The 15,243-nt window shown below is 48.0% G+C and overlaps 1 protein-coding gene across 1 annotated transcript; it reads left to right on the top strand.

Moving 5' to 3' along the window:
• The first annotated feature begins 1,453 nt into the window (after positions 1-1,453).
• Srd5a3 (steroid 5 alpha-reductase 3) lies at positions 1,454-15,005 on the top strand. Its single transcript, XM_048415281.3, has 6 exons — positions 1,454-1,703; positions 7,969-8,111; positions 9,266-9,301; positions 9,812-10,009; positions 13,110-13,244; positions 14,059-15,005. Exons 1-6 carry the CDS (start codon positions 1,483-1,485, stop codon positions 14,316-14,318), a joined length of 993 nt encoding a protein of 330 aa, XP_048271238.2. The 5' UTR covers positions 1,454-1,482; the 3' UTR covers positions 14,319-15,005.
• Positions 15,006-15,243: the final 238 nt, after the last annotated feature.

Genomic DNA, 15,243 nt, shown 5'->3' with positions numbered 1-15,243 from the left:
AGGTTCCACAGCCTCTCCCAAAGAGCACCAACCAGGGACCAAATGCTCAAATACATGAGTCTAGGAGGAAAATTCTTCATTCATACCACCACAGGCCCACAGCTCACAAATACTTGTAACTCCAGCTCCAGGGGATCTAACATAGTTTGTGAACTCTGAGGGCACTTGTACTCACATCTGCACACACACACACACACACACACACACACACACACACACTTTCTCTCTCTAAAAATAACATTTTTAGAAACATTTTAAGAGAAACGTTTTAAGAGAAAAAAAAGTGAGTGTATCATAATTTGGCTAAACACATCAAGGTGTATTCAAGGTGTTTCCATTTTTCTGTTGGAAATAAGGTTGTGATAAAGATCTGTATGATAGAGGTGCAGTTGGATGCCGGTTGCTTCTTCCTTTGTGAGTAGCCTGTGATACTTGAAAGACCACCAAGCACCTGTCAATAGGGAACCAGGTCTTCATCCAACACGATAGTGTCTTTCGTTGATAACTGAAAGACAGCATCAGGGCAAGAGCCAGATTCTTGAAGAGAAGAATGTGGAGACCTGTGGTCCCCTTCCCCTAGGACTCAAGCCAGTGAGTATCTACAGGTCTTCCAAATCTTCCATTTTCATTACAGCAGCAAAGGCAGCAGACATAGCAGGTGGCTACTTCTCTGTCAGCCAGGTTAAGACTTATTATCCATAGAACCGAACAGCATTGTGGAGCAAGCAGATGGGTAAACAAGCTCACGTCCATGGAGAATATTACTCTGCTTTTCCACTCCACGGTCGAGTTTGCTGGAGCAGCTGCAGCCCACAGTTGGCAATGCCTAGAATTTCATCACCAAGGCCCTTCCAGAGGTCAGTCCTGAGTTTGCACAGTGATCCCCATCTGGAGCACACAGATGAATCTGTCTGCCCCTGGTGGCCCAGTATGGTACTAACATCCTTCAGAACCTGATTCTTGGGGGACGCTTTGGAAATCCAGGCAAGAATTCAGCCTGGACTTGAACCAAAATTTCTCTTTACACCTTTTCTCAACAGTAATCCTAGCAGTCCAAGTTTACCGATACCTGGGCTGGCGAGAACCTGACCACGAGAGTTGGATTCCACGTGCCTCACGGTGGAAGGAGAGAACCAGTTCCCCCAAGCTATCTTAGGCTTCCAATCACACATCTTGGTATGTTCCCACTCCACTAAATAAGTAAATAAGTGCAATTTATTTTTTAAAAGACTTGTAGCAGGTGTTCTTGCATGTTTGTGCAGAATTTCAAGATGGAGTTGCATCTAGAAATGCCTGTGCAGGATTAGGGGCGGTGAGAGTCCAAAGCGCTGTTCCCATGAAGCCTGTGGGCAGGAGCAGCGCGGCTACGGAATGGAGAGCCAGGGCGGGGCCGCGCGTCCCCGCCCAGGTGTCGCGTCACAGCCAAGCGCGCCGCCGAGGCGGGAGGGCGGGTGGAGCGCGTGCGTAGCCCGCTCCCGGGCCATGGCTGGCTGGGCAGGGGTCGAGCTCTCGGCGCTGAACCCGCTGCGCACGCTGTGGCTGGCGCTGGCCGCCGCCTTCCTGCTCGCACTGCTCCTGCAGTTGGCGCCCGCCGGACTGCTGCCGAGCTGTGCGCTCTTCCAGGACCTCATCCGCTACGGAAAGACCAAGCTGTCCGGCCCGCGCCGCCCTGCCGTCTGCAGGGCCTTCGATGTCCCCAAGAGGTAACCACGGTGGCGGGGCGCGCCCGGCAGGGGGCAGCCGAGGCTGCGCGGGCACGCGAGCCTGTGGCTGCCCAGAGCCGTCCCCGGAAATGACTGAGCATCCCCAGGTTGGCCCGGACCCCAGGGGTCCGCCCAAGCGTCTTTCCCCCAGATTCTCCGCTTCCCCTTCCCAAAACTCTTAACTTGAGGTCGTGGGATTCTGTCGACATGGAGACTGGGTCTTCCTTGATTTCCCCAGTTGTCTCCCCAGCCTGTCATAGTCAGGAAGGAGGTCTAGAGGGTACCATCCTGGAGCATCGCTGACATGCCGCGCCTGCATCTCAGCAGGTGCGCTAGCCCCATCCCGGAAGGTTTCACAAAGTTGTGAAATACTAAAATCTTCCGGACACAAATAGAATCCACTGTGAATATGTGAGACTTGCTCCATGGTTTTCTCATTTTTGCTACACGTTGAATTCAGTATGTAGACGAAGAAGTCAGTTTAGCACTATTCTAGATAGTAAAGCTGTGTCTTTTCTTTGATATGTATCATACTTTTGCATTTAGAACTGAATTTGAAGGAATATGATGGGCTCGTCTAGGTTATTTTCAAAGTCTGTAAACAGTGCCCACCTCTGCAGATGGTGGTGGATCCGCCAAGGAACATAGAAAAGTGGGCTGACCACGGCTCTCTCTTGACTGGTGGAGAGCGATCTATCTGGGGTTCAGTCTGAGAGCGGAGATCCACATCGTTGTGAAGAATGTGTGGTGTAGTGGCAAAATGGAGCCATGGGGAGTGGCTGCTATAGTACGGTAAAGAAATGAGGCCCGAAAGAACTGTTCCCAGAGGCTCAGTATTAAACATGTGAGCCAACACTGCCATCCCGTTGTAATCAGGTTTGATTGACCTGTATCCCTTTCTGCTATATAGTAAGTTATTTTCCAGCTTTTGAGAAATCTTATTATCCCTGGATTTAAAGCACACTTACAAATCACTTCAGTCCTTTCTGGCTCTGGATGGGGCTCATCAGCTGTGGTACTCAAGCCTGCCATTGTATAACAGCCAAGAAAGAGGTGAGCTTTACCTGTGTTCATCCCTGTAACACTTGGCACTCTGGGCTGCTTGTAATTCCAGCGCTGTTGTGAAATAATTATTCTTTCCTTCTTCCAGAATTCTAGAGCAGAACCTTCTGTGGTGTCCAAGTGCTCTGAGGTGGTGGTGGACGTTGATGTTTTCTCCTAAATTGTACTTTATTTTTCAGTCCTGGGGAAGGTCCCACAAATCCAGGCCAGTAAGGAAAGGCATTTGTAAGTGAGGCAAAGAAAAATCAGGGGAGAATTTGCGTCAGAAGTGACAAGGTCTTCAGGACACATGGCAACAAAGCCCTCTCAGCTTTTGTCTTGCCTGTCATTTCCTTCTTAATTGCTGCCTCCCGTTTATATATATGATAAGGGGGTAGCTAGAGTTGAATAAAGTAACATTCTGCTGCCAACTTTATACTTCTCTCTGGTTTCCAAAGTATCTTCAGTGACATTGTGCTTAGTACTTTCCATGAGCAAAAATAAAATAAATAAAATATAGTGAATTAGAAGCCACAGTTGAATTGCCCGTGTGTCATGTACTCCCAGCACTAAACGCCTTTTTTCATTTCATTCTCATGACAGGCCTGTGAGGGACATGTCATTGTCACCATTCCCACCCACTTACGTACAAATTCAGGCTTGTCACACCAGTGAGTGCGGCAGCCAGACCTTGAATCCCGCCTGTCGGGCATGCCTCATTGGCAGGCCCTTGCACCATGCAAGCCTGAGTCATATCTGAGCGATCAAATGGCTGTGGATTTATTCCCAGAGGGTGGCACTTCATAATGTCTTGGTTAATCCAGATTTTATAATATTTGGTCATCTTATGTGTGCTTATTACTTAAGTGTTTTGAATAGGTTTTCCTTGTGCAGAATGTAATATCATCCTCAGAAATGAAAATTTTAAAAAAAGCCTGTGACTTCTACACTTACAAATAGGCAGCAATGAACCACGTTTCTTCAGAACATGTGGCAGTACTTAGGTCTTTTAGTCTGTAGTTATTTTCTCCTAAGGAAGCAAGAATAAAACCTAAGTTCCTGGAATGTTGCTCTCTGTCCTCTAGTCTGGTACTAGCTGTTTGTTTGGGTTGGGTCGTGGGGATGGCTTGTTAGTTTTGTTTTGTTTTTTAGTCAAGGCAATGGCTGCTTTTCTTGTTTTGATTGAATCCCCAAAAAGTCTGTATAAATAAGTGACCAGGACCCAAGAGTCCCATTGTCCTTGGCTTCCACAGTAGATGGAAATACTTCTGTTTCTAAAATTTCAAAATAGCGCCAAATCACAGGGAAACTGTTATCACTGCATGGGGCTCTACCAGTCAGGTGCTGCCCAGTTTCCTACCCTGGAGTCCAGGGGCATCAGAAGCAGTCGGGATCTGTGGATTGGATACGGGTTACACCTTTATCTTCATCACCTCCTGCTGAAAAGTTAGCATTTCCTTAATTATGGTTGTCATCAACAAACCACAGGACAATAGCAATATCTCCAAGTTTTTGATAGAATATAATACATTAAAAAATTAGTGAAGACCCCTTGAAACAGTATTGTTTCTATAGCCACAAAACATAGTGGTTATTCACCTCTACAGCTCATTGTTCAGTGCACAACAAACGCAGGGGCTCCTTGTGGCGTAAACTTGACTTTTAATGATTGGGTTGCCTAGATGTCCGTTTAATTGCTTTTCTTAATATCCTCCATGTGCATTATGCTTATGATGACATTTTGAGAGGGGCCTAGAGCCTTTGCCAAGCAGCATTTACCTTTGTCACCAGCTATAGCTGTCTTGGCTCGTGCCTGAAGGCGAAAAGGCCCTCCTAGCAGAATGTTTGAAACAGAGGCTAGGGGGTTGGATGCTCAGTTGCTTTGGTGGTTAGACTAGTTTCTTCTGTGAATGAGCTGTTTGTCCTTGACGCGGTTACTGTGCCAGTTTTCCCAGAGGGCCTGCTCTTAATCTCCGAGCTAGTCTAGGCTCCGCGAAGCTGATAAGCAAACAGAAAAATATATCAACAAATTTCAGAGAAGCAGAATCTTTTCTGAGGCTGTCAAGTGGTCCAGAGGAAACCCAGCAAGGTTATTGGAGCAGGAATAAGAGTTTCGAGGCGGCACTACCTAGGGGCAGAAGGGTGGAGTGGGGAGAGAGCCTCTTGGCAGAGCCTTGTGGACCAGGATGGATTGGGACTTTGTTCCGGGGAATGGAAGCTGCTCTGTGTGGAAGGGAAAACATTACATCATAGGACATAAAAGATGAGCGAGACTGGGCAAGCGGCTGCTATGTTAGTCCAGGAAGAAGATGGTGGCACCCGTGTGGATTATAGCTGAAGCATCATGGTATCCTCAGGTGTCAAAGGTGGGGGTGGCATCAAAGTACTTAGCGCAGGCCCAGTCACCTGGGTAGTATGCCTTCCCTAATTACCCCCAGGCTCACCTGGCTTAACTCCAGGGCCAGTTCCAGCACTCAGTGCACATGTATGTAAATAAGACCGTGTGTCCTGTACTCCAGCCCTATGCAGTCCTGTCTCCCTTCTGACTTTTCGTCCTGTAACCTGCTCCCGCTGGCCCTGTTCCAGCTCTATACCCATCCTCATCCTACCTCAGACCCTTTACATCACCTGAAAATACTCCCTCTCAGCCGGCCCGTGGGTTAAAGCTTCGCGATTTTATCTTCAATGGGGCCTTCCATACCTGCCTTACTTAAAGTGGTAACTCCACACTTCCCAACAGACCTTCCTCTCCCATGCCGTCAGCCACAGCCCATAATAATCATCCAAGTGGTTGTTAGTCACAGGAGTACCCACACCCAACCTCGTGCAGTCAGAAGACTGCTGTGTCCCTGCTCCCAGGACCTGGAAAACAGCTCTTCTAGGAAGCAAGTTACGGAAGGAGGAAGGAGCAGAGTGTCTTCCCCAGAAGGCAATGGGGATTGGAGATCTACACTTGGAGTCTTCGCTGTCTCTTTAACTACAAGCAAGCGATAGGACCTCCTGTACAGACCTGAAAGTGTCTCCTATAGAAAGACATTCAGACAGCAGAATAAATATGAGACTGAAAAACAATACGTTGTGTATTTAAACCAGAGGTGCCACGGAACAAGAAAAGCCGTAAGGCATAGCCCAGTAATTCATTCGAAACTACTGATTCACTTGCCTCTAGGTGTCATGTAAACTGGCTGTGTGTGATCCAGGGCTAGGAAAACTGGTTCGCGCAAGCCTGTCTGAATACCAGAGGGTAGCCATTGATGTAAACACCAGCCATTCTAGCTCCTTCTAGAGCCAGCTGCTGCCACCACTGCGACCTTGGATAAGGAACTCAGCCTCTCAGAGCCCTGGCTTTCCATCTGCCGTGCAAAGAGAGAACTGTGGAATTGTAAAGATGAAATGGCGTGCCCCTTCTCATGTCCAGGTCCCGGTCAGCATCCTTTATCTCAGGACTAGATAGTCTCTGTCCCCAACAGATGGTTACATCCTTTATCTCAGGACTAGCTAGCCTCTGTGTCCCCAGTAGGTGGGTTACATTCTTTTATTTCAAGACTAGATAGTCTCTGTCCTCAACAGATGGGTGTTTTAATCATTTTTATTATTATTTGTTTAGAGATGTTTTGCCTGCATATATACCTGAGCATGATACTTATGTCTGGTGCCCCTGGAGGCCAGACTAAGAGGGAGCTGTATCCCTCTTTTTACTGGATGGTTGTGACGGTCGTGAATTTCCACGGGGTGCTGGGAATGGAACCTTGGTCCTTCAGAAGAGCAGCAAGTTCTTTTAACTGCTAAGCCATATCTTCAGCCCCTCAGAAAGATGTTTTGAAACTTTTGAAAGGATTGAATAATGATTTTATTTCTAAAATGTATGGTGTGCCTAAATGGGTCCCCATTAACAACAACAACAAAAAGCCTGCATCCTTCCAGGCCCTGTGTCCCCTGCCCTCCTCCAGATCCTGCCACACAGCCACAAGGGAGCCCCAGATGGAACACACCCAACACACACCTCTCTCACTGCCTTTGCAGCCTTTTCCTTTGCTTGGAAGGTGTGCAAGGTGACCCCACTTAATAGTATACATTGTAGGTCCATCCATTTTCCTGCAAAATTTTTAAATTCATGTAGAAGGTTTAGACTTGGAATGTATAATATTAAGTGGGGTCACATAATGAAAGAGAGAGAGAGGGGAGGGAGGGAGAAGAAAAGAAAAAAAACTACATGTCATCTCATTAGCCAATGAGATGTATATGTGCAAACACATATACATATGGGTACATTATAGCATGAAAAGAGAAAAAAAGGCTAAATACACAGGGTGAGGAAGGACTGGATGTAGGTGCTGGACACAAGTTGTCAAAGAGGATATAGAACTAATTGTTTTTCTAGTTCAAATTCCACCACGAATTTTTTTTGGGGTTGGTGGCAGATAAGTGCATAAACTATATTAGATATTAAAAGGGTAAAACCTAATGTGTGCTCCACAGTTTCTGCTCTGAGCCCACTCTAGCAATATAGAAATTTACTGAGTTGTGTAAACCTTGAGTCTAGTTCAGTTTCCAACATCCACGTTGGAAGTGTTCTTCCAGCTCTGCATCTGGTTGTGTGACGCTTGCGCGGCGGCTGTATGGCTGGCCCTCGCTGCAATCCTGTTTGGGTTCTACAAGACTTCCATGGAGCTCACTGGTGTTGGCATGGTCTAGATCTTCCGTGTAGGGAGCTGGGGGCCACTCTTGTTACCCAGAGATGAGACCCATAACGGATCCTTCTCCAGTCCAGTTTAACAAGTCTCATGATTTGAAAGTACATTTTGAAACATTCCCACCTGCAGAATTCAGGTTCTGTTTAAAAACCAAAACTCTATTTTGGGAAACGGATGTGTGTTTGGGGGCGGGGTGGCAGAGGAGCTCAGGATTCTCCTCGGACTTGCGGACTTGCGAGGTCCTAGCTGGCGGTTACCTGGACTTGCGGACTTGCGAGGTCCTAGCTGGCGGTTACCTGGACTTGCGAGGTCCTAGCTGGCGGTTACCTGGACTTGCGGACTTGCGAGGTCCTAGCTGGCGGTTACCTGGACTTGCGGACTTGCGAGGTCCTAGCTGGCGGTTACCTGGACTTGCGGACTTGCGAGGTCCTAGCTGGCGGTTACCTGGACTTGCGAGGTCCTAGCTGGCGGTTACCTGGACTTGCGAGGTCCTAGCTGGCGGTTACCTGGACCTCTTCCTCCTGTTGCAGGTACTTTTCCCACTTCTACGTCATCTCGGTGTTGTGGAATGGCTTCCTGCTCTGGTCCCTTTCTCAATCTCTCTTCCTGGGAGCACCTTTTCCAAACTGGCTGCGTGCTTTGCTCAGAACTCTTGGGGCCACGCCGTTCCGAGGTAATTTGGCTCTCCAGCCTGTTCCTGGTTCCTGTCTGCAATTCGCCAATCAGGCCCCTCTGTAGGGCCTGGAAAGTGGAGGGCAGACCAGGTTTGCATGACTGGTCCGCTGCCTAGCAAGCCTGTGTTGAATGCAGGGCGGGCTGCTCTCCCTTTGATATTGTCAGTATGCTGATAAGCTTACAAAGAGGCCTTACACGTGCTGGGGAAGCTTTGGAAATCCCTGAGTTTGCATTGAAACATTTATCATATTTATATGGCTGCAGCCAGAATCATGCCTTGGGACTCACAGAAATTTGATTTTTAAAAATTACCTTTTGGTAAACATTGAAAAGGGTCTGGAAAGATGGATCAGTGGATAAAGGTGTTTGCCACCAGGCCTAGTGGTCCAATGTTCATCTTCAGGAGCCACATTTGAGGAGGAGGAGACAGACTCCTACAAGTTGTCCTCTGACATCGTCACAGCACACACTCACACACGTACTCACAGGCATGTACGCACACACACGAGTAGTTAAAATTAAACAAAAATGGCTTGTTATATTGTGCGTCTTCAGTTAAACAATGAAACTGTGAGCAGCTGTTGGCCAGATCATTACAAACTAGCATTTAAATGGGCCATGGCAGCATCTTCAGGCTCGGTGGGTGAGAGGGGTAGGGTGGGGGAGGGGGGGTTCTGATGCCTGGGCATCGCTTTGTTGCTTACCATGTTGCATACGGAAGGTTAGATTTGAGGAGTTTTCTTTGTTTTATCCAGTTCATAAAGAGTTTAAAAACTGGGTTTGAATTTACTCACAATACAAAAGGAGCAAAGCAGATCTGTGCTGGTAGAATGCCTAACAGAGTCCTCAACGTTGGGACAGCGAGATGCAGGGTCATGCTTAGAAAGGAACACTAGGGGGTGCTCGTCAAGTCTTGGTTCTCAGTCTGGGTGCTAGTCATACGTGGGAATTAGTGAAAATTCACCAAACTGTGTTCCTGTGATTGTGTCCATGTTACTCTTTTATAAACAGCAGACTAGATTCTATGATGTTTAAAAATGAGCTTTCTTCACACTCCTTGACGCACGTAATGAAGGGCCTGCAGGAAGGTGGATCTTGGGACCCACGGTCTCTCGGAAAGCGTAATTTCTCCTTTCCTTTCTCTTTTGGCAGCACTGGAGATGGAGTCCAGAGCCTCCCAGATGCTAGGCAAGTGCTTCACACCCAGCCCAGCTCCCGTCCTCTACTTTTTACATCTGAAAAAAAAAAATCCCACCTGTTGGATCCGTGTCCCTGTCTCTGCCTTTGTGGGTGGGTGTGGCCCCGGGATCCCACCAGATAGGGCAGTACCGACATCACCACGAACCTTTCCCTGACCATTTGCATCTAGCAGTTGGCGCAGGAACTAGAGACCCACGGATCGAGTCCTGAGCATACAGACCCTTCCTCATGACGTCCATGTAGCCTGGAAGGCTCTTAAATGATAAAGTAGAATCAGAGATGCGTCCTGTTCCCTCTTCCCACCACCCTGCCACTAGCTGACCACGTGGCCGTTATTCAGCCTGTGTCCTCACAGCTTGAAAGAGGAAGACAATAGTTTGAATGGCCCCTCCAGCCCTCTGACTCCGAGCCTATGTGAGGCTCTGTTTCAGGTGGGTAAGCAGAACACTTGGCTTAATGTTGGAGGAGCCCCTGACCGTGTTGCCTTCTGCACTGCAGTGGGTGAGCTGGCTCTGTCTGCCTTCCTGGTGCTGGTGTTCCTCTGGGTCCACAGCCTGCGGAGACTCTTCGAGTGTTTCTACGTCAGCGTCTTCTCCAACGCGGTGATTCACGTCGTGCAGTACTGTTTTGGGCTTGTCTACTATGTCCTAGTCGGCCTAACTGTGCTGAGCCAAATGCCCATGGATGACAAGAACGGTGAGTGGCCCTTGCAGTGCGTTCAAGTGTCATCTTGTCAAAAGGTGGACATGTCAGCCATGACAGCTGAAGCCTGAAAAACACCAGCATTAGCAGCCAAGCCTTGAGTGACAACAGTAAGGTGCAGAGTATTCTTGGGACCTGTGGGAAGCATAGCTAAGCTCTGAACAGGAGGCAGGAGACTTCCAAAAGAGGAGGAGATGGGGACATGGAAGGAAGTGGTCTCACCAGAGCCCAGCTTCTGGGGGTGTATGGGGGAGAAAGAAGTTATGCGGGATTAAATCACAGAATATGAGATGAGGGAGGCACTTTAGGCCAGTAGTTCTCATCTGAAGAAGGAAAACAAACCTTTCTCTTGCCGTGAGTTCTTGGGATGACTGCCCTCATAACAAAGCCTTTCTTCAACTGGGACAGCCTGAGGGAAGAGGGCAGCCCAGTCTGGCGGTCACTGGAAATGGCCTCAAGGTGTCCAGTGTTCTCTAGCAAGAAGAGCTCTGTGTGTGAGAAGGAAGTGGGTAGCTTGCTGTCTTATTTGGAAGCTGCATAGCATATATGACTATCAGTTTCATAAAAGCAACCTGTGCGGACAGTATAGAACTCTAGTCCTTTGGGGTGATTGGAATGCCTGTTTCAGTGCTGAGGTTAACTCGACCTTGAAGCCATGAGCTTTCAGCCCAGATCTGTGACCCTTCTCTCCGTGCCCTGTAGCGTAAGTTGAGGCAGAGATCTGTATTTCCAGCAATCAGTGATTGAGCCTTTCCTTGTTTGATTCCAGTCTCAGAGAGCTCCAAAGCCCGCTCTGTTGCTGGAATACGCTTCCTGAGACAAGAAGAATTTTTTGAAAGGCAGGCTCATCAACCAGACAGCTTCTCAATTTGTGATTTGTTTACCAGTTCCAGTCATTCAGGCAGCATCTCTCCTAAGTCCTCTGGACTGCATTGTATTAATTACTTTCTTGTTGCCCTGGTAACATACTATGGTCAGACAACTTCCAGGAGGAAGATCACAGTTCCAGAGGGTTGCATCCTTCACAGTGGGGAGGCACGGCAGCTGGCCTGCGGAGCGGGAAGCTGAGAGATCACACGTCAACCATGACACAAAGCAGAAAGGGTGAACTGGGAGCAGGAAGAGGGTATATAGTCTCGAGTCTCACTTCTCGGGGTGCGCTCCCTCCAGCCAGGCTGCATCCCCTAAAGCTCCATAGACAGTGCTACCAACTAGAGACCAAGTCCCTGAGCCTGTGCAGGGCATTTCTCTCTCAAGCTATCGTGTTAACCATTAATCAAGTCAGGTTTTCCTCCAGCGTCTTCCACTACGGCATTCAGATGCTCAGCCAGTTACCATGGCTTTTCACCCAAGGGAACTTTCCAGAACTCCTTGGTTGCCCACCAGCTTTCTCTCTGTCTGTTTCTGTTGACCTTCCCTCACTTTTCTGAGTTTCTTCTGTGGCTGGAGTCCAGCTTCTAATTTTGCTCCATAAAAATGTTTACAAAAGACAGCTAAGATACCCACAAAAACATCCTTCCAACCACTCCTCTGTGCCCCTGCTTCTGTTTCTCCCAATCACCCCTCACAGGGTCCCCTGGAGCCCCTGGGGCATCATGACTGGATTAGTTACTCCTCCTCTTTTTTGAGACCAGACACACGACAAGAAGCAGCCTCATGAAGAGGTTTAAATGGAAGATCACTTGCCCAGCAGTGGGCTTATGTATCTTAGGCAGGCACGGTAACTCACGCCTATAATCCCAGCATTTATGGCACAAAGACAAGAGGATCATTTCAAGTTCAAAGCCAGCTTTGTCCGTATATTGGATTCCAAGCTACCCAGGTCTACATAGTCAGACCCTATCTCAACAACACAAATAAAATTCACCGCCATAGTGGGAAACACTGCATTTGCTGTTTGTAGGACCTGATAGAAATACTGTAGGTTTGCGTGTGTCTGGGCCGATGTCCACTTGATGGAGTTTCTTCAAGCTCAGATACTCTGTGAGTGGTCAGGGCCACAGACTGACCTCACAGGGCTCTTATGCAAGTGAAAGGCGTGTCTGCAGTCCAGAAGAACCGGGTTAGAACTGAAATCGCCACAGGTGAATTTGGCGGATTCTGGTTAGCCATGAGTTATCTCAGCTGACTCCCACTGTGGGTTTGTGTGTAGAGTAGCGTGATCCTTGGTGCTCTTGCCCCAGTCAGCGTTTTCGGCCTTTGCCTTAGCTCCAGAGTCCCGGGCTTTTGCCAGTTTTCAGTGGACAAGTTCTGCTTCTTCAGTTAAGACAAGATTGTCCCGTCTGCTTTTTCAGTTCTGGTGGCTCTAGGAATCCTTCAGCAGCCTGCCTTCTCTTCTTGCTGCTACACCAAAACGAAGGTTTTGCTATCAGCTCTTCTGCTTTAGGAACAGTCTCACGGACTAGGTTGACTCTAATCCAGAAAGGACATTTTTTTAAGTGTTTAAGTGTTCTTAGCGTTTACGTTTCTTTTATGAGAGACCGCTCACCCTTTACCTCAGAAGGCCTTTCTACTAGACAGAACTAGGCATACATGTTCTATCTCTCTCTCTCTCTCTCTCTCTCTCTCTCTCTCTCTCTCTTCCTCTCTCTCTCTCTCTTGTATTTGCAGGGGTGATTATTGTGTTGTCCAAGTCAGCCTTAGCTGGCCTTGAACTCCTGATCCTCTTGCCTCAGCTTTCCAAGTACTAGGATGGCAGGTATGTAACCACTCTGCCTGGGTTAGCTCAGCTTTCTGTATTCAGGATCTCTCTCACAGGGCTCTGGGAGGCAGCTCAGGGAGATGTTTCTTTAGAGAATTTTTTTCTTGATGGGAGAATGTGAGCACAAGGCTTAAAATAAAACTCAATCGTAGAAGCACAAAGCATCTCACCACGCAGTAAGTCACTCAGGGATGGACTGTTCTTGCCAGAAGCATTTGAAGAATGTTCAAGAGAAGATGTTGCTCGGTCTCTGCTGTGGAGACTGAGAAGCTGCTCTCACTGTCCAGAGGCAAAATAATGATACTATAATACAAGGTGACATGAAGACTTATTCTCAGAGCTCTGGGATTCTGGAATTAGCATTGGCTAATAGGGTGGCTCCTCTTTCCGCAGTCTATGTCCTGGGGAAGAATCTGCTAACACAAGCCCGGTGGTTCCACATCCTTGGAATGATGATGTTCTTCTGGTCATCCGCCCATCAGTATAAGTGCCACGTCATTCTCAGCAACCTCAGGAGAAACAAAAAAGGTGAGGTCTCTCCCAGCGCCTCCCAGATGGGCTCTAGCCCTCCGAGGATGGCTTTCTCTGCCTTTCATTCCTTTCTTTCATGTCCCTGTCGATATCAAATGCTCATTTTTTGACAAGACACCTTCCTGAGTCGTGACCCTCCCATTGGTAAAATGATCTCCCGGACGGTCTGTAATTCTGTCCTGTACCCACCTGTGGGGACAGCACCACACACGTGTCTGATCAGCATGTGGAAAACTCACATTAGTATGGGGTAGCATGACCCAGCAGAAGGAAAGAAGCTTGACTTCCAAGTTAGGCTGGACTAACTTCTCATGTGTACAGTTTGCAGGATTCTTGTTTTATGCACGAGGAAACTGAGGCACAGTGAAACTGAGCAATTTACGTGAAGCTACAGAGATATCAAGTGGGAGAGGCAGGATTTGAACTCATGCACCCTGACTCTGGCATCCGAGCTCTTGTGTGCTGTGGGAACTGATGGGAAACCTGAACAGAGGCTCTTTCAGATTTTTTTGTTTGTTTGATTTTTTTGTTTTGTGTTTATTGTTGTTTTAAGACGGGGCCGCTAGTATATCCTTCGCTGTCCTGGAACTCCCTTTGTAGGCCAGGCTGGCCTCGAACTCACAGAGTTCTACCTTCCTGTGCCTCGCAAGTGCTGGGATTGAAGCCGTGCCACACCATGCCTGGCTCTCATGGTTGGCTCAGTGGAAATGTGACGGGATGGTTGTTTTTCCTATGGGGGTGATACTTGGTAGAGGTGCTGCCAGTGGTTTCGGAAGCGGAGCGGTTAAACACCGCCGCTGTTGTGTTTCAGGTGTGATCGTTCACTGCCAGCACAGGATCCCCTTCGGAGACTGGTTCGATTATGTGTCTTCAGCCAACTACCTTGCAGAACTGATGATCTACATCTCCATGGCGGTCACCTTTGGGCTCCACAACTTAACCTGGTGGCTGGTGGTGACGTACGTCTTCTTCAGCCAAGCCTTGTGTGCATTCTTCAACCACAACTTCTACAAGAGCACGTTTGTCTCCTACCCGAAGCACAGGAAAGCGTTCCTTCCGTTTTTGTTTTAAGGCAGCCATTGTGGTGGAGAATGTGACAGATTCCGTTCCTAGAGACACTGAGACAAAGGGAAGTACACTTGCTGAGGGAATGTTTGACGTTCCCTCTTCTACTGCAGTGGTGCAGAGCATTAACTGGAGAGCCAGTGCTCCCGGAGAAGACATTCCTGGCGGACCTGGCCTTGAGGGACCTGATTCCTGCCGAGCTTTGCAGAGCCAACCAACTGCAGTAAATGGGCATCTCTGAGCTGATTTATGGTGACACTAACCAGGAGTATAAACAGTTTTGCATGCACGCATGCTTGAGCCTCCCCCTCCACCCCCCACCCCACCCCACCTTCTCTCTCTTTTGTACGGGAATTAAAATGATCATCTGTGGCTGGGAACAGTGACCTGAACTGAGTGTCGTGGGATATCCCAGGTTTTTAATAAATGTTACATGTCAGTAACAACAGAAACCTCTGAAAATCCCAGGAATATATGATACTGCCCCAGTGGGTCCAGGGAGAAAGGAGTTTGTTGGAATTAGTTAACACTCCGAATTTTATCACCAGTATCTCCAGTTACTTGACCAGTGCTTTGCCTGCCCTGCAAACCAGCCTGATAGTAAGTTTGGGAACTTCTTTGATTGAATTCTCTTTTTGACGTTTGTACTGAATAAAATCCAGGAAATAAACTATTTTTATACTTATGCATACAGACATGCCTGTACAGACTCCTGAACCGGGAGTCCTGAAAGCAGCAGCCTCACTCTGCCGTGACTCAGTGTTCCCTGATGCCTGGGTCTGTTTCAACTAGTAGAACCAAGCCTAAAGGTACAAGGAATAGCGCCACACCTATTCAGATGCTTTTGTTAAGGGAAATATCCAGCTGGGTTAACAGGAAGTAGAGGCATGGGATGAAAGGAGACGGAAGCATGAAAAAAAAAAGAATACTA

The sequence above is a fragment of the Myodes glareolus genome, chromosome 8 (genome assembly GCF_982192425.1).
Source record: "Myodes glareolus chromosome 8, mMyoGla1.1, whole genome shotgun sequence".
In the NCBI taxonomy this organism is placed as follows: Eukaryota; Metazoa; Chordata; class Mammalia; order Rodentia; family Cricetidae; genus Myodes; species Myodes glareolus.
This window is presented reverse-complemented; position numbering and strand designations above follow the sequence as displayed.

Bases quoted from the DNA above. Each gene is read 5' to 3' on its own strand.
- Srd5a3 (XM_048415281.3), top strand. From the start codon at position 1,483: ATGGCTGGCTGGGCAGGGGTCGAGCTCTCGGCGCTGAACCCGCTGCGC. The intron at 1,704-7,968 runs GTAACCACGGTG...CTCCTGTTGCAG, and splicing joins GCCTTCGATGTCCCCAAGAG to GTACTTTTCCCACTTCTACG. The intron at 9,302-9,811 runs GCAAGTGCTTCA...TCTGCACTGCAG, and splicing joins CAGAGCCTCCCAGATGCTAG to TGGGTGAGCTGGCTCTGTCT.